At 43.3% G+C, this 27,974-nt stretch overlaps 1 protein-coding gene across 12 annotated transcripts in view; it reads right to left on the bottom strand.

Moving 5' to 3' along the window:
* Positions 1-27,974, bottom strand: part of LPP (LIM domain containing preferred translocation partner in lipoma) — a 425,132-nt gene that overhangs the window by 149,659 nt on the left and 247,499 nt on the right. For all 12 annotated transcript variants that reach the window (XM_071566772.1, XM_071566774.1, XM_071566769.1 and 9 more), the window contains one exon: positions 21,397-21,519. In XM_071566772.1, the coding sequence (XP_071422873.1) occupies positions 21,397-21,519 (123 nt within the window). The remainder of the gene's footprint in view (positions 1-21,396; positions 21,520-27,974) is intronic.

Below are 27,974 nucleotides of genomic sequence, written 5' to 3' on the forward strand. Positions count from 1 at the left end.
CCAAATCCGACTCAGAGCAGGTGTAGGTCCGGTGGTTTCTGTTGCAGCCACATCTGCTCATTCTCCAGGGCAAATGCCAAACTATTTATTGCTACTTAAAATTTACTGCACTTTTAGTCCTCCATCCCCAAACTGCTTTTGTTCAAAAATTCCTTTTAAATCCTTGTATGCTGACTGGATAAATCAAATCTGACAATTAAAGTGGTAAATTGTTCAGAACCTCAGAGTTTCCACCTGAGGATCTATAATACTTTTGCAACTTAAACACACTTAATCACTCCCATGCTTCTTGCAAAAAGGAAAAAAAAAAAAGGAAAAGCATCCTTTTTAATTTTCTTCTCACAGATGAAAAACTGAAGTCCTGGGAGCCTCAAAAGGCCTGTTAGGAAGCCACTTGCCCCAAAGACACCTTATCCAGTAAATCAGAGGCAGGGCTGGGAAGGGAAACTGGGAATTTCAGCAACTCTCAGTCCTCTTGTTCTCACCACTTCATCAAACAACAGGCACAGCAATGTGATCATGCAGTTGTCAGTGTTTTTCCTCAAGAGGCTGGACAGAAGATGCTGAAAGAATTTGATCCACATGGTATTAAATGTGAGCACTGAATGGTATTGTTCAATGCTGAAAATTCAGACATAAATAACTGGCTTGTTTTGAGTCAGTAAAAGGATGTCTGCGTTTGCAGGAATCTCACAAGAGGGAGCAGAGAATCAGGGTGTTCCTTTTCTTTTATTATTACCTTTTTTATTTCTTTTGTAGCAGTGTCTGGAAATAACCCATCAGACAGAGGAGCTGCTCCCGCTGCTGCTGTGGCAGATGGCAAGCAGGGATCGGGAGCAGGGCTCTGCCTCATCAGGGCTGTGCGGGGAATTCTGCAGCGGGAGGAAACAGGCGAAATGTGCAGGCTGCCGTCTGCATTCAGATCAAGTGCTGTCTGTTGCTAGCAGCACAAGTTGTTCTGAAAACAAGAGTCAATCATCTGTAGCCTTATTTCTGTACATTTCCTGCAGGGGTCTCATGAAATAAATGAGAATAAATGTAAGGGCGAGAGTTCCTATTAGGAGCAGCCTCATCAGCATCACCCAGCCAAGCATTTACGTCATCAGCATGCTAATTTAATCAGACCTGAGCAGTGATGCTATAAATGGATTACCATCCCAGCTAGTGTGGTTACCGAGGTAACTCAGCCCTTTGTGCCACAGATACAATCGGCTTAATGATAATAAAAACCTCAGCACAAATGAAACAGAAGGAAAAGCCTGACAGGGCTGACGCATACATGACCCTTTCTCTCCTCTCTCCCCTCCCCTTCCCCAACCTCAGTCGCTCACTGCAATAAAATTAAGTGCTGCTGTGATCTGTATGCACAGCATTCCCACAGGGAACACGCAAATAAGTAGAATCCACGGAAATAATTAATACAGGCCAACAACTAATGTCGTCAGCACTACTTAGTCATTCCACCAACCCTGAAATGGCAGAGGGACACACAGAAACACCACACGGGCAAAGGGCTTCAGAGAAGTGGTTGCTTCCCACCAGGCAGCATTAATTATATCATGGAGTGCTTGGACCAGGAGCTCACTACAATGGTGAGCCCACCCCTCACAGAGGGGAGCATTTCCACACCATCTCCTGCTCTGTCGAAACTGGAGGGGACCTGAAACTGGGCAGTCCAAAGGCCATGGAGAAATTCAAGCACAATGCTGCCAACCCAGACGTGGAGGTGACCTGCTCCTTTGCGGGGAGGGCTGAAGGGGGGCTCTGGGGTTTCCTGCATTCACACACCACTGCCAAACCAGCAGCCTACTCATCATCTCCCAGCTCAGCCTGGGAAAGGACATCCCCTGGAAAACGCTAGCCTCAACGGGCTAAAGGCAGTGACATTCATGCCTTAAAATGGACAGAAGGTCATACTTTCAGCTCCTCTAGTTCTTTGTCCTATTGAGCACCAAGTTCCCTGTGGATGCCGAATGCCACACATTTTCCTACTCAGATGCCAAAGACCAAATTTCCCATAGAATTCAAGATTTGATTTTCTTTTCCTCCTATCCAAAATCTCAGGAACCATGAGCAACACCACCAGCATGTAAGTGCTCAGCTGCCACAGCAGCTCAGGCATTTCAACTGCCCTTACTCCAAGTCACCACCTCCTCACCTACCAAGACTCCATCTGAAAACACTGAACATGACAACCAGATCAGGAGCAGGAGTGCATACTGTAACCTCCAGTCCTCAGGCTCCTGGTGGGTATTGCTCCAATCCAGGCAGGATCTTGAGGGATTAGCATGAGACCAATACCTCTTGATGGATTAACCAGAAGTGCAATGAATTCTCCATTGCATGTCTCATGAACACATGCATCAGACTTGCTGCTTTGTAAATGCCAAAATGCAGCTCACAGAGACTTCCCACCATTTACAACTGGACATGAACAGAAATAGCTGTGCCCTTGCCTTCATTTCACAGACTGAAAGCTCTGTGTGTGCTGGTGGGGGGATTGCAAGAGGGCAGCTCATTCCACCTATGTGAGACCATTTCAGCAACCCAACTCAGCAGTTCTTCACTAAGCAGAGGCACCCAAGTGTTAGGAACTAAAAAAACATCAGTGAATCAGCTCTTCCAGAAGAGAAAACCCTTTCTGAAGTGGCAGAACCCCAGCAAAGTCAAAGCTGTTTCTGTGCACTGCTGCATGTCCCTGCAATGAGCAGTAATAGCAGCTATGTCTACAGAAATGATACATTCAGGCTCATCTCTTGGGAAATCTCAGTAAATACTTTCTCACTCCTCCACCACGCAGAAAAGCACCAGTCCTCCCAGGAAAATTATCACATACTTCTAGAGAAATAGCTAAATAATTCCTTTAGGAGCCTTTTTAGATCAGATTACAGGAGTACACTTTTCCCTGGAAGGGAGAGAATCCTATGCAAATGACACCAAGAAAAGTTAGGTTCTTGGCTGGAAACACATGTTGACTGAAAGCACAGAGCTGTGTGTCCTGATCTAACTGTGCCCTCCCAGCAGGCAGGCAGGTGAGATGCAAATAACCCCAGGAATGAGGCTGGGTGGATAGAAATCCTCAAACCAGAAGGCAGATGGCAGAGCACCAGAATGCACAGCCCTGGAAATGGCACGGCTGTTCATGTGAGAAGGAAGCCATCACCTTTGCTTCAATTTAAAAGTCATCGTGACAGCTTGAGAGATTGTAACATTTAAGTGACACAGTGACAGCTTGATCCAGTCAACAATCGCAATTCACAGACATGCTTTAAACACAAACCCGACTTCCCCGGGTGTGAAGCAGCCGCTCAGTTGGGAAAGGCATATTGCAAAAGGTATTATGTATTAAAAATGTTACTCCAGGATCATAACTTGGCCAGTTATTCTGCATATACTGTGCTGGTGAGACAAGAGTAGGGCCCTCTTCATCCTTGTGGCACAGAAAGGATAGAAGCAGGACCGTTAAATGGAAAATAAAAGAGAAGAACTGGCACCAATGTCAAGCGTTCCATTAATTTCAAAGAAAGCGAGAGGTGTGCAAAAGTTTAGAGAAAGCCCTTAAACAGCTTTGCTGCCACGATCGAGTGAAAGCTGAACTACCTTTTCCCTGTTTTCCCTTGCTCTTCCTGACAGCCAGGTGGGCCCTGAGGTGTTTACAGCGATGCAGGGCAATGCAGAACATCCCCAGTTGACTGCAGGTGTCCCAGCCACATTAAAAAGAGAATTAGGTGTTCATTAAAATTTACAGTTAACTTCCATCCTCTTTATAGTTAGGTGCTTGTTCTCTTGGCCCTGGAGTTATAAACAGTATGTTGGGTCTACTAATACCACTTTTTTTTTTGGCCTGCCCAATGTCCTCCTTACACAACTCAGTGCTATGGAGCAATGCCAGAGTAACAATCCCCAGGCAACAATGTTCCTCAGCAGATGCAGAACAGCCAGTGCTGGGCATTTCTTTCCCTGAGGTATGTCCTTTTAGGTCCCCACAGCACATATGGGAGGGACTGTTCTGAGCCTCTCTGGAGATGACTTCTCAACACAATAGGATTTCTGGGAATTTGCAAGTGGGTTCCAACCCATGGCACCAGTTAAATCAATTACCAAAAAGGAAATACTGGAGAATGTGTCCACAAAAAACCCCTTGAGTCAATAGGCCAAATACTGATTTCATCCTTTACAACTGTAATGGTAAAGCACTACTGTGCTCCTTTCTGCTGCTCAAAGGCCTTGTCATCCACAGACAACATCAAAAATACAATTTTGTTACTGTCATTAATAACATGACTTTTTCAGTGACCCACAAAGGTAGAGCACCACAATACATGCTTACCAATGGTCAGCCTTCCATATATAGTCTAATGCATTTTAAAAGTAAGTCTGCTCTCTGTAACCAAGCTTATTTCTCTGTTTCAGGTTGTCTTAAAACCAAATCAAATGAATAAAAAGCTGAAATATTTTCACAGCTTTCAACTTCCTAAAGGTGTATTTTATACTTAGGAAACATTAAGAGTGACCATCCTAAACAGAGAAACCACTGGCTACTACAGAGCTTGCTGCCTTTAGAACATGTGCTCGGCTTTCTAAGTCTCCCAGATAGCAAAGGAAGCCAGAAAATGAAACCTTCAGTAATGGCTCATTTCCAAGCCTTTATGGACAGATCAGTGGCTGGGCACTGAATTTTCTTAGAGAGAGAGCAGTTCATCCTTGGCTGTTGCTGTGCACGAAGGCAGGCAGTGACTGCAAGGCAGCTCAGGACTTGCTGGTCTCAGACATCTGGAAAAGACCATGAACTGCCCCTGCCTGAGCCCACCTCAGACTCCTGTCCCTCAGGGAATGGGAGCTGGACAATGGTAACCCCCTGATGATGTAGTACGGCCTCACCTGTCCTAAGTAAATCTTACAGGTCGAAAGGGATCTAAACAGATTGTTCAGTCCAGTCCTCTCCCTTAAGGTAGGACTGACCCTGCCCAAAAAAACCTCAGTACAAATGAAAGACTGAAAGATCTTTGCACAACCTGACCTACAGCCCCTCCAGTAACCCAGGACCTACAGTTTCTCCATGCTGTCTTTTTCTGGGGTTACCTCTCCCTCCTTTAGCAGTTTTACCCTAATGTCTAATCTAAATCTCTGGCTGGATTTTAAGTCCCAGACACTGTGCTTTCCAATGTAGATGTGGCATTCTCCTTTTCTTTGCAGCTGGAAGCAGACAGACCCTGCACAATTAGAAGGCAAGAACACCCACAGGGAAGAGGTTATTTACATAAACAGGATCACAATGTGTGTTTATATATTTATTACTTATAAAAAATACTGCAATCTCTTTTCTTTTCTAATTAAAAGACCCAGTTTGCCCTGCTGCACAATTGCTAAGCAGATTTAAAATGGGGACTTCAGCAGCTATTTTATGGCTAATCAAATGAGTAAATATAATGATCTGCTCCAATTCCCATTCTGATTACACACTGTAGCTATTTCATTCCCTCAACAAGCTCCTTGCACCCAAAAAGAATAGTTTAACAAGCTTCAGAGCAGAATGTTAGGCTCAATTTCTCTAAAGGGTAATAGAGTGGGAGTGTCTGTATAATTAGCTATGTTGGGCTCCCTTTCTCACTTCACAATACTTTCTATACAGAGCTTTCACTGTCTCTCCAGGTCTCTATGCTAAAGCAGAAAAATAATGCAGAGCACATTAGATTCATACTGGTTGCACAGAGGAGTTTTGGAAGACAGAAAAAGAGCTGGAGAAGTGCTAGCTAATTCAGCCCAAAAGGGCTCAAGTTTTAATTTAGCTTTAGCAATAAAAGCACACATGTTCATGTACATAGCTTATTCATCTCTAACGTACTGAGCTCTCAGAGGTTTCTAAAAGCTAAGATCTGCCAGACTACTAACACACTGATCAAATCATATTATAAATCACTAAAGTACATTCAACAGTTTCTTCTCTGCATAGAACTTGAAATTAAATTAACAGCACACAATCTATAATGCAAAACATTACCTAACACATTTGGAAGCGTCTGATGCTGAATTTCCTTATAGAAAATAAAAATATTTGATATACTGATTTTTCACTGCAAGAAACAACTTTTTACATAAGCTGTAATATTTTTGTGCTTGCAGAAGAATTTGAAAAGCTGAAGATTTGAAAATCCTTTCTGAAGTCAGACAGCCAGGTGGGATATGTGATTATTACCATCCCTGTTTTACAGATGGGAAACTTAATGCTAGAAAGAATAAAAATCTTAATGGCAATAAAGGGACATGTCAGAGATCTGAGAAGAAAGGGAAAGTACTCCAAAGTACTGTGGCTGCATCAGACCTCTCCCAAATCACTCATCTTGTCTGGCTCCTATCACTTGGTATTTGAAAGCATCAAAGGATACTGTCTTTGGAAGGTCACACAAGAAGTTTGGCAAAGAGGTCACAATCTAGTCATCTCATTTATCCTGCAATGACTGAGGGAAAAAACATCCAAAACAACAAAAACACCAAAACAAATCAGAAAAAAGCAGGGTTATATGGAAGTTACTCTGAAAGTCCCACAGCTGAATCACAGGCTTCTCCTCTAACAAACAAAATCCACAGTTAATCCATTGCTTCAGAGTAAGTCAATAGCAAATGAAAATTAGAGTAGGACAGGTCCAACAGCCACTTCCATTTTGGTTTGCATATAAGTTTACCAGTTGTAGCAATACCTGATCAGAAACAAATGGATACTGCACTTGAATATTTCAAATTCCTCTGAAATAACTAAGCATCCCAGGAGCCTTGAGCTTTGAAAAGAGACAGTTAAATTATGAGTGGTACAAACAGGAGGAATGATTGTTCGGTCTCTTCCAGTGCTACAAAAAAGCAACAGGAAACCACCCTAGTGGGAGGTAAATGGAAAATATTGAGAACAAGGTGGGTCCGCTCCACCTCCATGGGAGTCCTCTGCCATGGGATGCTTTAAATTCCAGAGAGTTATGTGCATTCATAAAGCAATTGGATGATCTAATGAAAGAAAAATCCCTGACTGAATATTAATGAAGACATAATTTTTATCATGTCATTCTCTACTAATAGCAAATTCTTAGATAAACTGAAATATTCTGAGGCAGTGTTGCTATGAATTTGCACCACTCTTGTCTTCTTTCTTTGATATTCAATGGAAAGAACACTGACCTGGAGTGACCCTTCATCTGACACAGAAAGGACAAGTTCAAGTTCCTCATGTCAGGCCTATGTACCCTGACAGGTGACAGGAAGATACTAAAAAGCCAAGGCTTAAATTCCAATTTCTGATGCAGGCAGGTTCTTTTTCTAGAAACCAGACTTGTGCTTCTTTGGTCTTTAACAAAAACCCAGTAGTTGACCAACACTACTATGATACGAGTTGGGACAAAATGTACTTGACTGAATATACTCCAGATGTGACTTCCCTCCAACCTCAGTTGTAAACTGCAAGCCCTACAAGAAGAGCATTTATCTGAGTCCTCTTATGAAATGATTCTGCATGTGAGAAGTCCAATTAACAAAGGGCCAGTCAACAGCATGTGACAGAATTAGTGCTGGATGCACTGGTATATCCTCACACAATGCATCTCCAAGGGAGATGGCAGTTCTGAGCACTAATCTTTACTGCTTCCCTTTTACCATACTGCACTCGTGTACATGAAAAACTCCCAACTGCTGGGCAAAACATTCCACTTGGGAAGCCAGTTCAAGCATTTGCAGAACAAGAGGATCACTTTCATGTTTCCTTGAGTGGTGAGCCTACAGCTCCTCAGAGGTGTATTAGCAGCTTGAGGGACCTGGTTTGGATGTATAAAGAGCCCTTAAGCTGTTCTAGAAGAGAACAGCTTGAAAATGGAGAACAGCACCTTGGTAAATCTTTCAAAGATGAAGAGATACCTGCTTTGGTGTTGGGTCTACCAGCTTAGCCACATAGAAAAATGAAACAGCTGCACAAACTTGCAAGGCTGTGCTCAACATAAGCCTTGGAGAAAGACTCTTTATCCCAATCCCCCCATGCTACTCTCCAGAAGAGTGGAGAGAACAAAGTCCCAGAGGTCCAGGTGCAAATACTCTAAGTCATGAATAATACAACATCACCTATGCATCCTCACTGCACCAGGTACTGAACATTCACCCAAACACCATACACTGAGCAGGTGGGCAAAGAAATGGGGTTTTTCCCTGTTTAACAGAAGTGCAGCCTAGAGGTACAAGACGGCCCAGCCAAGGTTACACAACAGCAGGTAGGGGACTGGGACTCTCAGGGACACTTCTACAACACAGTTCTGAGAAGAACTGACCTCTTCATTAAAAGAAAGTCCAGGTTAGCGAGGCATGCTTCAGACTCAGGACCTCTTTCCTCCCCACTCTTTCAGTGTAGTCTTAATATCTTTAGTAAGCTACGAGGAAACAATTATAAATCTGATGCCACTCTGTCAAACCTGACCTTTCTCAGGGCCAAAGCCAGGCTCTGGGGGATGTATCTGAGAACCCTGCAGAGTGCAGCAAGGAAAGTCCCTTCAGGGCTCAAGCTGGTATTTTACAACAAGAGACATTTTTAGTCTATAATTTTATCTCTTCCATCTCTCCCCATTGCTTGAAATTAAAATAAACATGGACCAGGGCCTAGGATTTTATTTTATCTGTCACATATTGCTATCATTAAACACACTTGAAACGAGTGGGTTTAGTTCAAATAAAACTGTCTCTTCCCTCTCCTTTTCTCAGCTCAACAAACATAAAATAGGAAACCGCACTCCAATACATTCAAGAAGCAACACACGTTACATCATGAGTAGATGATCCATCTGGCAGGCTGACATGGTAATAAATTTGCTTAATTGTCAGGTCAGGCATATTACAGACCCAGTCTGTCAGTCCTTTTATTACAGCTCTGTACTGAGGAATTTCAACCTCCTTGCACTCTGTATGTGTAAGTGTAGTATGAATCCATATGGTACAAGCACACACGCATGGACACATATATGAAGTGTCACTCGGAATAGGGAGATTAAATTAAGAAAGGAAATACTGAGGTAAAATAGCTCTCAGCAGCTGTACACATTTCAGTCTGGAATAATCACCCAAAGAAAGCAATGAGATATTTACATTTAATTTATTTGAAACGGCTGGTGAAAGCACTGATTATAGGGGATAATCCAGCACTGCCTCATAAGCAAAAGAGCCAGAGAACTTCAGATGTTCCCTCCATTTATACTTTCCAAACGATCGGCCCATCATTTTGGTTTTGGCTCCATGCAGCTCTTATCATGCAGACGGTCTCCTGAGATTGTCCCTACGTCCTCCTGAGAAATCACTGAGTACATTCAGAAAATGATTGAATTCATCAAATGGATGCTTTGCCTTTAAAAAGTCCACAAAACAAAACTAAACAAAACACACCTTTTCCCTTCTTTGTCTTTGTGCACATCTTTATCTCATCTTCTTCTCTCCATTGATGACCTCATTTCTGAAATTATTTTATTTACAGGAAGACTTTAAGGTGTTCTGAAATGCAATTTGTAGGAAAGACGCCAAATATAAATTGTATTCTCTAGACCTGCATGCATTTGTGATTTTACATGAGCACGCACACATATGCTCAATATCGAAACAGCAGGTGTTCTCTAAAGTTTTATTGCCATTAGTTAGAAATGACCACATTACTCAACAGTGTCAAAGCCAAGTCTTGTCAAAGACAAGTCTTGCCAGAAAGTCTGATGATTTCCAGTATTAAACAGCCCTGCTTTGGCGTGCTGGCTCTGGCTTTTCCAGATACCGCCTCTAACAGTGATCTACATTTACCTGAAAGAAGCACTTAACAATTGCATCCTCTGCAAGATATCACCACAACTTTTCATGTGAAGTAAAGAGTACTGTCTTGGGCACAGTAGCAGCTCTCTGTCACTGGGGCCTCATAAAACACCATGACTTTTGTGGCCACCATGTTCCTTATGCCCTGTTTTGCACTTTGGACATCAGCTGCTGATGCAGACTCCAGTCAAAATCTTTCCAGAAAAAGATTAAATAGAATTCAAAACAATATTTGTACTATCTCCCAGATGAACTATACAGTGGTCAAAAATCCAGCTGAACAATGGTGACTTATCCATCGCTTTTTAAGACTGCAAAAGGGTTTTAACTGCACAGATATTCCATGTAATGCATGGTTGATCCTTCTGTAAACCAGCAAAGTAATCAATACCAACACCTTCTCTTCCCAGCTTGATAATCACAGCTTGAAAATGCATAGGCATCCTGGATTTCTGCTGGATGCAAACACAACTGTGCCTCCCATGTTTCTTGGATTCTCCTAGTTAATGGTTTTGGAAGAAGGCATCAAAATTGGCTGAGACCCCAGAATGACTGGAGTGATTGCTGTTTAGCAAGATGGCAATTCTTCATGGCTCTGAGTTTCCTGGGACAGGAATGGGTTCTCACCAACACCTTACAAATCACTCCAGAGTGGATAACTTACTCAGTCTCTTGTCAATCTAAAGACAAACAACCTATGGCAAGATAGCAAAGTCTCTGAACTGGGTTATGCTGACAACCAAGTGAGACAATTGCAACGATCCTACCTATCTTTACACATAATGCCATGCAAACTGCACAACCTGACCTTGCTTGTACTACTTATACACATGAAACTACCTTCCAAGGGAAGAATTCATTTTAAGACTCAAAATATTTTGTTTGGGCAGGGAGAAATCAGGCTCAGACTGCAAACATTGGCAGAAGTATTTATAACTCATTCGAAATCTCATTTTTTCTGTCCAGGTCCATTTTTTGTTTGGTTTTTGTTTTTAAATCTGTGTGAGAATACAGTAACACTCATTGGACACTACTCATCTCCCACAGAAACAGCAGTTAGTTACAGTGCTCACTTTCAGAAGTGAAGCAGCACATTAGTTTTATCTTGCTGTAATATTTTTTTCCATTTCATCCTCTTTTACATACTCATAGAAGTTTCCTATTCACTACTGAAACACCATATGGTGATAATATATGCTAACACCGGCACAGGGACACCAGTCCACACGCCTGCTATTGAGTAAAAGTTGACAACATAAGGCTGAGAAAATTGTAAGTGCTTCCAAGCCACAATAAGTACGTCACCTAACTGCATTTTACTGTGATGCAAAGAAGTCTGAGTCAAGGAAGGAACTTCCTTACAATGAAACTGTAACAGCCTGGAACAATTTAGAGTTATTTGAAGAGCTATAGCAAGGATCTATCAATTCATAGCTTTCAGATACAGGCTGGGTGTGGGTTGGGGTTTTTTTTAGCCTAGGCAGCTTTAGTATACAGAAAGAGACAATGCATTTCAGCATCACAGTCATCTCTCAAAAGGTTCCAGACAGGAAGGCAAAAGGCAATCAGTAAGAGAAAATATAGACACAGTCCCTTGAAATGTTCACAGATGCCTCTGCCTCTTACTTTAATGAACTAGACTTTGAACTAGGAACATCTTGGAACAATCCTGATATGTCCAGGCTACAAATGTACCATGCTTATTTACACACTGGTAGCAGGGTCTGATGTAGAAACTACAAGGCCAGCTCTCACATTTCCATAGGGCTCTAAATCCTTACAGGCAGCCCTGCCTGAAATGAGGCTGGAAACAGATCTGCCCTGCCTCTGGACCGGCCAGCAAGGGCTCTAGGGAGAGGTCCTCCCTCTCTAGACAGAGGGAGGGCAGACCCTTGCAAAAACAGATCATGTCAGACAGGAGGGAGCAACAAATGACACCAGCAGCTCAGAAACACTGATGTCTGCCCATGGCCCTGTCTTACAATGAACTGTATGGTCTCTTTGTGCCTCAGTTCTCCATTTGCAGAACAAAAGAATTAAACTTCTCCCTCCTCTGGGCACCACAAGGATAAATTCATGAAAATTTGCAGGTGCTCATGCAAACAGGCACTAGTAATTAACCAGGGCAAACTTGGGAAGGCCACATTTTCCATGCCAGGGCAGAAGGTAGCTGCCCTCCTCTTCAAAAGAGCATAGCTCAACAGTAACTCCCATCAGCAGGATCTGTGCCTGCCCTGCAATGGTCTCTGGATAGATTTGAGACAATTCAAAGGCATACCAAGGCAATGCCCTCCTTGCTGTGAATGTGGTGCACAAACCACAAAGTCATCATTCCCACTTTGGTGGAAATGGCCTGGGGAATACACCCAGCACAGGCCACAGTGGGAGCAAAGTCCCAAGTGATGTATTGTCATGCAGGTGTTTCTATAAGTTGCTGTACTGTTCCCTTGGCTCTGAACTATTTCCTTTCCCTAGCAGGGAGGGAAATGCAGCTGGTTCCTCCTTTGTGCAGAAGAGAAAAACACAACACAAAAGGAACAAAAACCAACGAGAGCAGAGCAAAGGAAGCCTGACTTCCTATGGACTTGTGTCTTGCATCTTGAGCAGACTCTTGACTCTTCCTGTTCTCATCTGTTACCTCTCCTGACTGCCCCTCCTGCTTCCCTTCTCCTGCTAGTATTAGCCTTGGCATTTGTCAGCCAAACAATCCAGGTTCCAGGTCAGAGATCCTGGTTACAGCAGTCTGGAAGAGCAAAAGTTCAGATTGCCTGCAAGACACGCAGCCGGCTGGGAGCTCACTGCACACATGTGGGGATGGGCCAGCCCATGGGCCACAGTGAAGACAGCCAGCACCTCACTGCAGCCCCCCAGGGCACAGAGCTGGGTCTCTCCTGCCCAGCACGGAGTTCTTCACACACACTCCCATCTCTTAGATGCACTTGAAAGTGGTCACAGGACTCAAACTGTATCTGGGGAGTAGACAACTGCTGGACACCAATGGATGCTGGGTAGGAAGAAATCATCAACTGTGCTTTCAGTTCAAAACTCCCCAGCTATTTCCTTGATGGGCACTGGGCAGGAGAGCGGCTGCCACACACGTGGGGAAATCATCGCCTTGTGTCAGAGGACTAAGTTCAACTTTCAGCCGTTGGCACCTGGGAAAAAAAAACAACTTCCCACTTCTGGAGTGTTGCATAGATCAGAGAGTGATGATACAGGTCCAGAACACCACAACATTCTGGGCCTGAGGCTTTAAATTCTTGAAGGTTTGTTGTCAAGGTACCACTTCAAGAAGTTTGTTGCCTGTAAATCACAAAACTGTAGCTGAGTATCAAGCAGCACCCTCCCACAGAAGAAACATAAGGGTTTTTATTTCCCTTGCTTGGTTCACTCGCTCCAAGGCAGAGATGGATGTGTTTTCCCACATCGAAGACCTCTCTAAATCCTCCTCAGGGGACACTCTCACATGGACTGGGCCCATCCATTCACCTGTGCTATGAGAGTAGGATAAATCCATGAGGGGGCCCATGGCCTCAGCTCCTCTGGTGACCCAGGCACAAACTAAGTCATCTGATCACCCAGTGCCTTGGTTCCTCTCCTGCCCATGAGACAGCCAGTACACTTCCCTATTTCACAGGGCTGCTGTCATGGTGGTAAATCTGACGCCGCTGAAGCACTCAGATGCATCGACCCATGAAAGAACACAAGCAGAGTCTGCATCCCAACAAAACACAGGTCTCTGCCCTAGAGGCAGCTGCTCTTTGCTGGCTGGACACACGGACAGCTTGTGAAGTGTGTCGGGTCCTTTGAGAAGAGTGCCAAACCACAGCAAATGCCAAAAAGTGAGGATGGGGAAATGATGACAGGCTTCCTGAGATGATGGTATACAGCAGATTAGTCCCATCATGGGGAAAAAGATAGAACGCAAAACATAAAAATAGGTAGAAGGCCTTGAACAGCTTTAGAAAATAAGAGCTCTGCTCTCAACCACTCATTGCAAAACAATCACAAATGCAGAATGAGAAAAGACCAAATTATGAGGTACTATTTGCTTTTTATCACTGTTCCCAAAGTAAATGTTTATCTTTATCCACACACAAATTTGAGATGCCTGCACAGATTTTAAAGTCCAATATATCCAACACTAGCCGTCATCTAAAGCTGCAGCCAAGCACGTAGGCAGGAAACCCAAATGGATGCAGAAAAGAGAAAGGGGAAAGGGGAAAAGAAAACCTTCCTGATATTTCTGTGAACTTGATTATATATCAGAAAAAAAGAAACAGCAGGAGTAGTGCTGCTTTATTTTCACTCTGATAGCACAAGTGGAAGAAATAATACCCTGCAAAGGTCACTCTTATCCTGTTCATCTGTGACAAGCTGATAATCTGGGATCTCAGAAAACTTTCTTTAAAAATCTTCATGGACATGCTCTTATCAAAAGGATTAAGGTTTAATACATACCAGCAGATGCAACCAATTCAAGCATCTGCTAATCAGAGCAGAGTTAGTTTGCTGCATGCACTGGCTGGAGCTGATGAGGGCAGGAAAGTTCCCCCTTCATACAGAGAAAGACTAAATCAGAACATACGTGAAATCATCTCTTGGCTATGCCTCCCAGCTCACATGTTTGTGGCTGAACATGTCTGTTCTGTGCACACTCCTTCCTGCAGACATGTCAGGCGTGACAGATGTGTGCTGCTCACAGCCAACACACCCACAGGGGTGCTCTGAGAAACCTTCAACCCTGGGACCGTCCCAAACACCACCCAGGCACAGTGGGAATGTCACTCTGCCTTTCAGGAGGTGAACCACAAGAGGAAGGGTTTCTGGATACAAAGGCCTTGCTTTTTTAGGGCTGCAAAGAACCTACTGAAATTACTCCAGACAGGACTCTCTCTTTCAACTTTCAGTAACCCACACAGATTTTCCAAGCAGCAAAGCCAGTGTGCTGCAGCCAGAAGCAGAAGTGCAGCTCTCAGAGGTGACCCCATCTTTAAAACAGCCCATGCAATTCCTGATGTCCATGACTATGGCAAAACTGTCACAGCCCATGGAGAACAGCCCTAGCCAGTAGCCCTGCAGTGAGACTGCAAGGCCCTTTGATGCTGCTACAAGGGTTGGAGCTCACCAGCTCAACACCAGCTTGGGCACATCTCTATGAGAGGCTGTTATCCCTCTGTGTCTACATGAGCCATCCAGGTCAGTGGCAAAATGGCAGTACTCACAGTTTTCAGGGAAAGCAGTATGTAGCACAGAAGCTCTGAAATAGCTGGATAGTCCTACCAAAAGGTCACCAACCCTTTAGGATGGACAGGGGATGCTTCTCAGTTTCAGCAGACAGGTCAATGAGCCTCTCTGTCCTACAAACTAGGAGATTAAAAAGCCCAGAAAACCCAAAACACACAGACCTCAAGTGAGCAAAAAGACAGACCCTCTTGCAACTGGGAAAACACTGCCTGGCTACCATGCTGTGCTGCTGGACACAGAAGCCTCTCTGGCAAAGCTGTACAGATGCCCACATGCTCAGAGCAGCAGAAAGAGGCCAGGAAACTTTTTTTACCTCAAATATTATATGTGAAGATGGCAGAAGCTAAGCCATTGATTTCAGCCCAACCTGAACATCTGAAACAGCCATGTCCCCTGGAGTCCCATAACAGAGAAACCATAAAGCTCTCTGTCACATGAATACTACAGGGGGGAGGAATTAATACTGAACCCACCAAATCAATCTCAATCTGCTTCTACTCCTAAATTTTCTTTTTTAAAAGAAAGAAAAACATTCCTGACAACAACTGGGATGTTAACAATTACTCCATTTGGAGAGGACTTCACTTGCAAACTTTTTCTGGTATGCACCAACCTAAGCCAGGTTCAGGCAAATAATAGGAGCAATGAAATCGACTCTGAGCCTGGACTAGCAAATTTGCATGGACTGTTTCACTGATTCAGTGATCTGTTTTTCACAGGGCCTCACAGCCCAAACCAAGAGCAATCACAATGATCTTTCTCTAAGCTGAGGAAATGTGCTGCTCCTTGCTGAGTAGGAGCCTTTTATTCATGGTTGGAGATATAGCTCTGCATAAACAAAGATAAAACACCCGAACTCTTAGCCGTGCATTCCTGACGCAGCTGTAAGTGGAGCACTAAAATTAGAAATTCACACGGAAGAGTCCTCATAGGAGTCTTCAGCACTCAACATTTTGCCTTGTTCCATGGTTTGCCATTCTGTAGCTGATACTGTTCAATCCTGACCCATCACTGCAAAAAAATACATCCAGTGCCTTTTCACTGCTTTTATTATCCTCAACTGGTTGTCAGGAAAAGTGATGGAATAACAACTAGTGCTGTCAAACATTTAAATCCCTTTTTAAATTCCAGTCATTTCAAGACATTATTTCCCAGTATGTTTGGAACTTAATGAAAATATATCACTGATTTTTTAATTTAATTTTCTTTACTTTTTTATTGTTCTGCAGCTCACATTGAGAATAAGCTTCTGTTCCTTCAAAATATTACTCACTTTTTCTGACAGTGTTGGATAGCAGCAGATGTCTAGTACTGGGGGCAATGACACAGAGGTAGGGACACAGGCATGAAGCCTTAGATATCTTGTCTAATTCTGCCTTCATTTTCCCCATCTGTTATATGAAAAAAATAATTCCTCTTTTCCACTATTTGTACAACTACATCACCTAAAGGCCTTCAGCCCAGACCACAGTTCCACACTACTAAATGCCATATACATGGGTAGTAAGAGGCAAATTACATTGAAGAGGTTCCAAAGCTACAAGGACAGAAGAGATTTTGAGAGGAAGCAGTGAGGAAACACTACATTCAAGGTCATTTAGCATAGTGGTGGTAGCTGGGAACAAAATAGGTCTCCAGAGTGCCAGCCCAGCTCCCTCTGGATCCAGCTGCCTCTAAGAGCTGTACACAAATAGATTTCATCTTGACCATGATGTACAGGCAAGTAAGTTTTTTTGCTACTTAAATACTTCACCAATATTGGCCACACAGTATTTGCTTTTAAAAAAAACATTAAATACCTTTGGATCAGGTACATCTTATTGCCTGGTACACTTCACACAAAGTGCTATTTTGCCAAACAGACATTCTGTTGGAAATTCAGGATAAAACTCAAGAGTTTCAGAAGGTAGGTATCCAATTCCAGACAAAGCAATCAGCATTCAATACATAATTCACAGCAGGGACAAAAAATCCTGAGCTTTCATGTGCTGCTGTTTTCAGTATTTCATTTTCACAGACTCTGCTGGAATCCCTTTCTCCAGAGCCATGAAGTTTTCTTGTTTTTCAAAAAATGCAAACATTTATTTTATGAGCTGAAATTTGGTGCTTCTCTATTGCCTTTTTTTTTTTTTGTGCTTAGGGTCTTGCTGCACTGATCTCTTAAGCAAGAATTTAAGCAGAACAAGTAAAAACTGGGAAAAATACCACTTAATAGAGGACCCAGATGACCACAGCATGCACCAGGCCTCTACTCAGGGAGCTCACACAATTTAGGACTAGCCCCTGTTCCCATCCATGGAAGTTATGCACCTAATGTCTTGTCTTTTACTAATGCCTTCCTTTGACTTTTGAAAAACACAGTGGGCTGTTCTCTGCCTCTGAACTTTCCAATGAGTTACTGCAATTCATAAGGTGTAATATGTACACAGAAACACATTGCAGCTACACAAGAGAAGCTCTGTCCTTTGCCCATCACACCAGCACTCCCAAACTTTAACAAACAGGAGGAAAATATTAATTAGATTTTTTTCATAATGCATCTGCAGTTTTTCAAACAATACCCAAGGCAAGCTATATGTCACATGCCACTGCAGTCATGGTAATATTGAGATCGTGTTGGTCATCTCCATTTCAATTTTACTGTACCAGAGGGCTCGAACTGGTCATGCTGATGAAGGTCACACAGGTCCTTTCTAAAACTTCAGCTCAAGCTGAATTCTTTAAATACAGGCTCTCCTACACCACCTCACATGACAGAAACCATCCTTAGATGCTGCTGTGTTGAGGCTAATTATGATGATTTAGTCTTGTAATTTTCTGTGCTTTTAGAGATGCACAATTTTGAAAGGAAAAGCCTCCATTTAAATCCCTTCTGACTGGTTCTGTGATTCAGTCAGAGATTTACACTTGCAAGACATGAACTGAGCCTGGCTCTGAGGTGATAGTGATTGAAAGCTACCCACGCAGTATTGATGGCCAATATGAAGTAAACTACCAATGGCTGAAAAACCTCTGCTGAAGGAGACTCAACAACTGCCTCAAGACAGAACATGAACTTTCCTAAAATGAAGCCTGAGAGACTCTCACTTTGAGGTTTAGACACATTGAGGTTGACTCTCACTGGGATACCTGACTTGCAGAAGGATCTCCTCCCACCAAACCTGCTGCTGTGTGGAGAAAAGGTCTTCTCGGCTCTGTAAAGGACACAAGTTAAGAAAATGCTTTTCAAACTCATCACTTCAGAGCAGAGGGCAACACAGCTCTGCAGGACAGAAACATCCTACTTCCTCTGCCCAAGCCATGGGAAGCAGCTATCAGGTGACTTCTCCACTTTTGCTTTCCAACTCAGCTGCCTTGAATTACGCAGGACCACCAGGTAAAAGGAGGGCACTGCTGACTATAGGTATCCAAATTCTCTTCCTGCCTTCTATTAATGGTGGTCATTTTTAGCTCATGGAAGTGTCCTTGTCACCTGCCTGGCACAAGAAAAAGTGTTATCAAAGTGACACCCAGGTAAGCAATGCAGGGATGGTGCAGAGATTCATGCTTATCCATGTCTCAGCAGCAAATCTGCTGGCTAGGGGACACTGTCTAGGATTGGTATTAGCCCACCCATTCCAAGAAACACCATGGACTTTCCAGGCCTACTGTGGAGGGCATCCCTGTGTCAGAGGCAGCTCCTGGTGCAGTGTTTCTCTGCAATTTTGAAGTCATATCAAGGATCAATAGAGCTTCCCTCTGTGTGAATTTATGCCAACAGGCAGGGTATGTCAAATAAACTACTTGTTATTACTCTGCTATCACTCCTACTCCACTGAGACAGAACTATGTTAAAATTTACCTTATGTTGCTTTAAAACTGTCTTGAAGATAATATAAAAAAGGAACTTAACAATAAAATTTTTCTTATTCCAGAATAGGAGTATCCCCAAGGGCAAGGTATTCCTATAAAATTATTATAATGCTTTAACCGCATAAGCACAACTGAAAACGTCTTCTCCGAAAACAACTCGCAACTCTGTTTTCCTATCTGCAGCCATTATTCTGATAAATTTGGGAAGGTCAGCTAAGGTGTAATCCAATAAATGTGCTGATGTTCTGAGTAAGTACCTTACAATTTGCAGCCTAATCTATTATCCTACTATAAGACCATCAAATGACTCACCAGTTTTAATACTTAGTACAGATCAAACAAAGGAAAATATCAAAGCTTTACATTCTAGTTCCACCTTTCAAGGACTTGTTTGAGTACTCTTTAATTACAGCAGATAATACATCCAACTCTGGCATTTTCTTTCTCTAACAGCTCTAGTTAGAAGTTGTTCTACCTGTACCTTTTCACAGGACATCATTACATTAACCAATAAATCCTGAGAAGCCTGATAAACTGAATAAAGAAAGTTGGAATTTGATCTCAGAGATGAAATTCAGCTTAATCTGCCCACTGGATTGCAGTGTGTAATGCACCTGGAAGCCTAAACATCCAGTTGCTCCTGGGTAAGGGGAGAAAAGTCTGCAGAGCCCCCACCTGAGCTCTGGGCAAAAAAACATGGGAATGAGCAAATGCACCAAATAACACATGTCATCTTGGAGTCTAATGCCCAAACTTGGACTATGACTTCAAATTTTCCAAAAACTCAAATATACCTGCAGAAGTTTGCATCTCGATGCTGTGATTTTTTTATTATTTTTTCTTTTAATGGTAAAGGTATAAAATAAAAATGAAAAAACCAACCTATTCACAGAACCCCCAATCCTAAAGACAGAGGTATCAGGAGACAGGCAGCAGCACTGTCAGCAAACTGCAAATGCTCAGCAAAGTGGGTAGAGAAGTTACTACAAAGATGTTGGAGCTGACCGTGGGCATTCCCAAGGAAAAGGGGAGCACAAATCTCTTTCAGTTAACACTCACAGTGTTTTGACACTATAAAGCATTTCCCAGTAACGCTGTGCATTTGCGTGTGCTTGGCCCACACAAACAAAATGAACATGGGTTATTCTGCCTGAGCAGAACTTGTCTCATTTATCGCAACAACAAAAGCTCACTGGGAAAAGGACTAAACTGTATCTGGTTTACATTGTTGCTCCTTTTGACTGACTAACCCATACTAGACTATTTTTCAAGGACAAGGCTGTAAGTTTATCCAGTATCTGGGCACATGCTGCTAGAATAAAAGACAAGTTTAATATGGAGGTCCCTGCAGAAGGGATGGAAACCCAGAGCCCCTCTGTGCAGATGGACACTTTGAAATGTGCACAAATCTGATTTCACTTTGCTTTTGCTCAGTTCATAAACTTTAACAAGAGCAATTCTAAGCAGATTCTGATCTCTACTTTTAGTTCTGCTCCAAAAGTATCAGTTCTCAGCTACTTGAAAGAAATGCAGCAATGAAAAGAAAGAAAAAAAGCCAAAAACCACAGAGAAGCCTTGTATGGATAGTGGGTGTGCACCCATGACTCACCTATTCCTTTGATACTCTTGACTTCTGGGGTTTTAGTAAGATAAATACATCATATGTATAGCTGCATGCATCTCTACAGACCCATACGCATGTAAGAAATGAGACCAATCATGAGGATAGGGAGGAAGGACAGGGCAAAACTGGGCACAAACATATCTGGGATGACTTTATGAGATCTCGAGAACTCCCCTTTTTTAAAGTGCAATCAGGGTGTCATCACTTCCTCCGATAAATAGCTGACTTCTCACTAGAACTTAAATAGCTCCACTCAAGCACTATCTAGATGAGTGACAAAAATTAGCCAAGCCACTGTCACCCCTGCAGTCCTCGTCTAGACACAGCAGAGAAGTGCAAATTCCTGTCTGCCTTGCTGGGCTACAGCCACCCTGACAGCTGAGCTACGGTCCAAGCCACTTTGTCGCCACTGATTAGATGCCAAAAACAAAAGAAAACAACTTGAGATGCAGATATCTGGATTCTTCTGGCAGCGTGACAGATAAAAGTTAAAAAATCAGAAAAACTACAAGAAAATAAAAACATAAAAGTACTTGTGAACTGAGCAGGTTTTAATTCACAAGCTATTGTTGGTTGACAGTGAGGAGAACGAAGTGCCACTTTTGCAAGTATTTCTCCAACAATCTCCATGGCAATCTAACAATCAGGATCAGAGGCCCTTCCCTCAGAGGTGCGCCAGCTTTTGAGCCCGTGCCCCCTCAGAGCAGCTGCGCCCTTCTCCCCATTGACAGCCACATCTGGATGCTATCAGGAGGAACTGGCATGCCTGCTCGCAACAAATACCAAGCAGTTAGCAAATTGACTCCAGAAGTCGATGCTGGCCCCTTTCCCACTCTCTGTTTATGCAACTTGCCACTAACCTGTTGAGTTCGAGGTTTGTATGGAGAGCTGCTCTCCAGGTCGGCCAGGATGCTGGTCAGAGAGTCGATCTCTGCATCTAAACTGGACCGCCTCTCTTCAAGCGTCTTGCCACCAGGATTCACCTTAAAGAAGAAAGAAAAGTTTCGGTTATTCAAACCACTTGGCCTGGCATGTGATTTCTTACTCATAAAGCTGCTACCATGCCCATCAATAACTCTCCAGTAGCAGGGACAAACATGCTGAAATGCTATAGCTCCCTCCAGAACTAACAGCGAAGCCTCCATCTCACAGGGATTTATGCTGCTTTGGAGCTCTTCTTCATGTATTTCCCACAGTGGTCCCACTGTGTTACATTGACTTGGAGGATTAGCAACTCAGCAATTCGCTGCCAAGGTGAAGAGGCAGGACGAGAAGAAGGGAGGACCCCCAAAATACTCATTTAGCAAAACAGAGCTGGGAATAGGCTTGGAGCACCTGGATCCCAAGAGCATCTCCTCTGCCATGTCCCTATCCCAGGCAAAGCACAGAGAAGAGCTGCATGCTACAGTGGCCAGCGACCAGCCACATGCACCTATTCTTATTTAAAACCAGTTCCTGGTACTTGTATACATCTGATTCAACACTTCTTCATAAATTCCATCTAAAAAATGAGCTCCTTCAAGGAGGACCAAAAAAAAGTTCAATACATTTCTAGCAGATTCAAGGTGAAGAGTGTGATTTGCAATAAGCAGTCACAAAATAGCATGAATACCCTCCTTGTGAAAATGCTATTATGCAGGAAGGCCCATGCCCAGGGCAAATGCCAACATGCAGCCAGGACCCTCTCTAATTCAATACATTCTGCTATCTCTCCAATTTCAAAACAGCTCAGCCCCACTTATACCCAGGCTGGTAGGAACACACAATTGGAGGGGAAGAGACATGAATTTTCACCACCACCACCTATCTCAAAAAGTAAAACCCAGGTCTTGGCATCACAGGGGAGCATGTGACCCCCAAAACCACTGTTCAAGGGCTGCACTGCAATTTCTGGTAGAATAAACATAAAAAAAAAAAAAGACTCGTTCACATGCCTTTTTTTTTTTTTTGTTGGATAAACTAACCTAGTGTAAAACTTCTAGAAAGGCCCTCTGTGCTGTACAGTTCAATCCAACAGTGGTACCTCCTGACAGGGCACAAAGGCAGGTACAGGCTGGGAACCATCCTCGTCCTCAGTGTTTTCAGTGCTTTGGAAATTAGGCAGCTCCATTCAGGAATGTGAAATTTAAGAAAACCAGCTAAGGAGTCCTACCGTGTTGGAAGTAGGAGCCACGAGTTAGCTCCACTAAGCCAGCCCACAATTAGAGCATGCACAGAAACCAACCAAAGTTCTTGAGTCAAGTGAAATATTACACGGAACGTCTTTTCTCAACTTTAGTTTTCTTCTGTCCTTCCATATCTTACTTACCTGCAAATTCTCCAGTCAGAGTCTCTGCTTGTACATGCAACCACAGAGCTCAGTGCAGAAGAACTTACTCGGAGCTTGACAACTTCAAAAAATAGTAAAGAATTACCTAACACCTAATTTCAACTGCAAAGCCTGTTCAGATCATACCAGCACCTCCCCACAGACAATCTAGCTCTGTTTGCCTTCACTCTCACCAAGTTGCTTCAATTTTCTAAGCCAAAAATTTGCTTTTTACTTTGGCTCACTGGCTGTTCCAGATAGCTTTTATTTAAATTTCATTTCAGGAGCATTTGATCATTACCTGTTTTACAGAACTCTCCAGTCATCAATCTGACACATAAATGGCAAGTTGGTCAATGAGAGACAAAGTAGACAGGCTCCGATCTGCCAAACTAATACGTGCTGAGGCAATCATTAGTTCTTAATGATTATTAAATCTTACTGGATTACAATAAATTTGGCTTGACTAACAAGAAAATGGAAGCTCCAATGTGCTATACACAAGAACACACCATTTAAAAGGCTAAGAGTCAGGTTAGAAACTACTTACAAGCTCAACTCTTCTTGCCTATTTTTATTATAGAACTCAAGTCTTTCCATTGAAACCATTGTTCAAAAAAAAGGAAATATTTTTCACAGGAATTACCCCAGACCATCACTCCTGGCTAACTGTAGGCACCTGGATTTTTATATCTGCAAAAGTACAATTTCCTTTCCGCTTCATGGCTCTTGTTTGGTTTTTCTCCATCCTCCAGTTGCTGGCCTATAACTGCCACAGGCTTCACAGACATAAAAACCATGATTGCTCCACTCCAGCAAATTTTTAAGCTAAGCAGCCAAAAGTCAGCCTGGAAAGGGGAAGGGAGATGTAAAGGGCATCCAAGACCCCAACATCTGAGGTGATAAATCAAGCCAATGGCAGGCCCAGGAATAAAACTGGAGTACACACAGGACTTGCTTGGCACCATGACCCTGGAAAGAAGGGATAGCGGCCTATGAGAAGACCAGCCGATTTAATTTCTGCTTCTTAGCATTTCTGGGCCATATTATTCCCAGGTTCTCATTCCCCAGAACAATTATGCAATAGCTGACTAGCAAACACTGCAGAACAAGTTGTAAGGTTGTAAAAGTTAAATGTCCTTAGGAAACCTAGAAAAATAAAATAAAATAGCATGGAAACATCTCTATTGATTCTGGGCTCTATAAAAGATTTATTTATTCAATTAAAACATATTCAACATAGATTAAGAGCCCAGTTCTACCAATGCTGGAGTACAATGCAGTACAAAAGTGCCAACAAGTAATGCTGCTGATATGTGTCAGGGTCTTCTGGGACAGGAATGGACTTTAAAGACATTTAAGAAATGGTAATCCTCGCAAAGACAGATTCCTGCTTTCTCTCTCTTCCTCATCTCCACGAATCTTGCATTTTCTCTCTCCCCAGGTGATCCACATTCAACTGAAGGATTTGCTGCATGGGGAAACAGGAGAAGCATTTGGAACACCAGCTTTAGCATGAGAGGGTTAAGTTATTTCTCTTCCCATGCTCTTTGTCACGACATTGCTATAAAAGTTTTATGATATTGTTCGGGAACAAAACCCAAGCGTCAGGTCCCAAGGCACAACAGGTTCACACGGACACGGCTCTGCTCCGAGGAACCCAGACTGGTTAAGCTCACAACCTCGCAGATACACACACCAGAACCAGAAAGAACTGCTAATTCTATTTCTGTCTGGATTTATAGCATTGTTGCAGACATGTCACTTGTGCACTCCCTCTTTCAGCCAGCAGAGTATGGAAAAATGGGCTTAAAAAGAAAAAGGATGCTATCTTTGGCTCAGCCAACGTGACTTCAACAAAAAGCAAACCTAAGCCAAACCAGTCCAACAAATTACTCATGCCAGAGACCATTCACTCACGTGAACTTCTGCAATGCCTACACTCCTATCCCCTGGCTCAGTCCCTGCTGTGAGTCAAAAGACAGAAAAACATCAGTTTCACTGCTTGGCGTATTTGTCCACCCCTGAATTCCTGGTGTGCAGCTCAGAGCAGCTGTGATGCTAATCCACTTCTGAGCCCTGTCAACCAACTCTGCTCTGATGAAAAGCTGTCTTACTTTTGCTAATCCTTCCACCCAACACCGGTCAGTGACACAGGTGCCCCCACACCACCCCAAGGGACATTCATTACAGAGCATGCAGTGCAGAGGGCAATGCAGGGTCTCAAATTTTGCCTTACTGTTCCAAAAGGTTTGTAAGACTATTTGCCAAGCTAAAAGACATGAAAAGCACAATGACTTCCCTAGATATCACCTCTTGCTACAACACCAGCTCACCTACTCTTACCACATTTTTCAGCTTTCAGCAGAGAAACAAGAACACTTCTCATTTATCCAAACCAGCTCCTTGCAGTGGTCTCAATGAGAAGAATCTGGCTTCCAGATGTCCTTCCTAGCTCCTGCTCAAAATTCCTTTCCCTACCCAGACCCAGATGCCTCTCTTTTATTCTTTTTTCCCCCTCTCTCCACGCTCTGTTTGCTGCCCTGCAGTGCTGTAGCTCAGGACAGGCATTAGCCCCTGGGACAAGAGATGCAACGCTGGCTGCCAGGTTGGCTTCCAAGCCTCTCCAGGAAATCACACTGATGCCTGGTGGTGTGGATTTGTCAGGGAAACACGGAGGGTGGCTTTGAGCACTGACCTGCTGATAGAACATGGACAGTTACAAGCATCCAAGTGTGTATTTTCTAGCAAACAAGGCAGTGGCCAAACTCCTGAATACTTTGAGAGCATCAGGACTTTGTTCAGCACAGTGCAATTTCCCAACATCAATATCCACCATCTCCCATCCACCTCAGCCTTGCTCAAGTCTCATGTAATGGAGGTTGAGCTAAGCATGTTCCCTGAGCACTGTGGCCAGCTCATCCTCTCAGCTGTGCCCCAGGAACGCAAGCTGTCATTAGTGGGAAGTGTAGTGCCGTTTCATCTGTACAGACACATCCAAGACAGCAGAGCTACAGCTAAACACACAAGTTCTTTGTAGCATCAGCTTGCTCCACATGCTGTGCTATCACAAGTCACTGATAACCTCATAACTCACAAGTGAAAGACTGGAGATGAACACCATGGATATTATGAAAGGTCACAGCTTGACTCAAAACAAAGCTGGGGGCCTGCATTACCTTCTGCTCCTGGCTCATTGGTTTCACTGGAAGCCTGAGGTGCTTGACAGCTTTCTTTGAGCTGCCACACGTCAACACTCTTTGCACTTACAAACCCAAGAATGGGCAAAAGCAGGGAGCAGAGTGGAATTCAGGCAAATCAGGGGTTGTGAGCAGGTAGATAGTGCATAAGGACTTTTGCCCTGAAAGACTTCATTGTGTTTTCCTCCAGTAAAAGCCAATGAGCCAGAGCTGATAAATTCAGTGACCATTGTCTGCTTCCAGCAGGCTGCACCTACTGCAGGCGCCCTCCATGCTCTGCGGGCTGTCCAAATCCTGGGATAGGCACTGAGGTGGTGGAAAGAGCAAACTGAACAGCCTCCAAACAAAGAGTGAGCCCCTCCTAATGCTCCATGGCCTTGGGTGCTGGGCTTAGACAGAGCCACAGACAGAGCAAGAAGATGTGGCTCTTACTTCTTATTTTAGCTGAGGGCAAGTATGGAAGAGAAAAATGTTTGATTGTGATGGTATCCACTATACTTAAAAGAAGAGTTCGTGAGCAACATTAACCAGGAAGAAGAAAGGAAGTGATTTAGTCTTGACAAACTTCAGACTGGGGGTTGTGCTTAATTTTTCCTTTTTTTTCCTTCTTCTTTGCTTTCTCCAACAATATCACTGCCGGAGGCAAGGTCCTTTTCAGACACACACCCCTACTACTTCATCTCTCCCTCATTCTTCTTTCCAAGATCACAAAAGCCATCGATGGCCCAAAAAGACATGCAGTGGCAAAAAGAGGCATCCTGAAGGGCATCTATCAGTAAAATGAAGCATCCAGAAAAGTTGCTATGTCTATTCTACCCTGATCCTACAGACAATTGCAAACAGTTTCTTCCAAATTCCCTAATGTAAATTGGAGCAGTCTCGAGAGGCTGCACCCCCACACGTGCACATGGAGACAAGAACTGACTGCAGCATTCAGGGCAAAGGGTGTCTAAGATGCTTGATTGATGTCTAATCTCCATTCCAGGCACCAAGGAGGGGCTGGAAAAGAAGTCGTGCCCTTTAAAAACAGAAAGATTGAGTCTTTTGAAACAAATCTGAAATGATGGAAGATTTCAGCAGATGTGACCGCAGTGATTTCACCAGATGTGATTGTATCAAGGATCTAATAGAAAAGAACTTCCCTGCTGTTCCATCAGGCTAAAGCCAGGCCTGAAATATCCTTTTCAGTCTTTTGATGACATCAAGGATAAAAGCCAAAGGGAAGTTAGGTTTTGATTTATTCTTTCCCTTGCTTTTCTTTTTTTTCAGGCACAGAATAGTTTTACCTGGTTTGAGTTGCAGAATATTAGCAAGACCAAAGGAAAATACTTTAGAAGTTTAAAGAGGACTGTTCAAAGGCACCATTTGGTGTCTCTCAGACACTGCTGTCATTTAACCGAACAACATTTCTACAACTCTGGCCACATCTGATGATTTCACCATAAGGAAGCAGGTGGGCCTGCCTGAATCAGTGCTTAAATGGGGTGAAGGTGATCATCCACTAAATGCCACTCAACATTTACTGTCAAAAAAAGGGCCAATAAAGGTGCCAAGTATCTTCCCTTGGCAAAGTTCACACCAGCAGCTGTGCCACTGCAAACTGCAACAGACAGTAGGGAAAAGGGAGCTGCACTCCTGAGGTCCACAGGCAGTTCAGCCAGACCTAGGGCACAGATGTGGCATAGCCAGAGTCCCACATTCCATTTTTCCAATCATGGATAACTCAGATACCACTGGGTATCCAGGTTGAACTAATTTCTGAAGCAACAAGGTGTCATAAAGAACTGCATGGGCTTTCAGCTGGGGCAAATGAACAAGCAGATGATGAGAAGTTATTTGCTAAACATTGCTAGGAGACACCTTGAAAACCTTAGCAATTGATTTAAAAACCCATTGTGGTGTAGAAAGCTTATGAAAAGGACAAATAATA

The sequence above is a fragment of the Pithys albifrons genome, chromosome 11, assembly GCF_047495875.1.
Source record: "Pithys albifrons albifrons isolate INPA30051 chromosome 11, PitAlb_v1, whole genome shotgun sequence".
Lineage (NCBI taxonomy): Eukaryota > Metazoa > Chordata > Aves > Passeriformes > Thamnophilidae > Pithys > Pithys albifrons.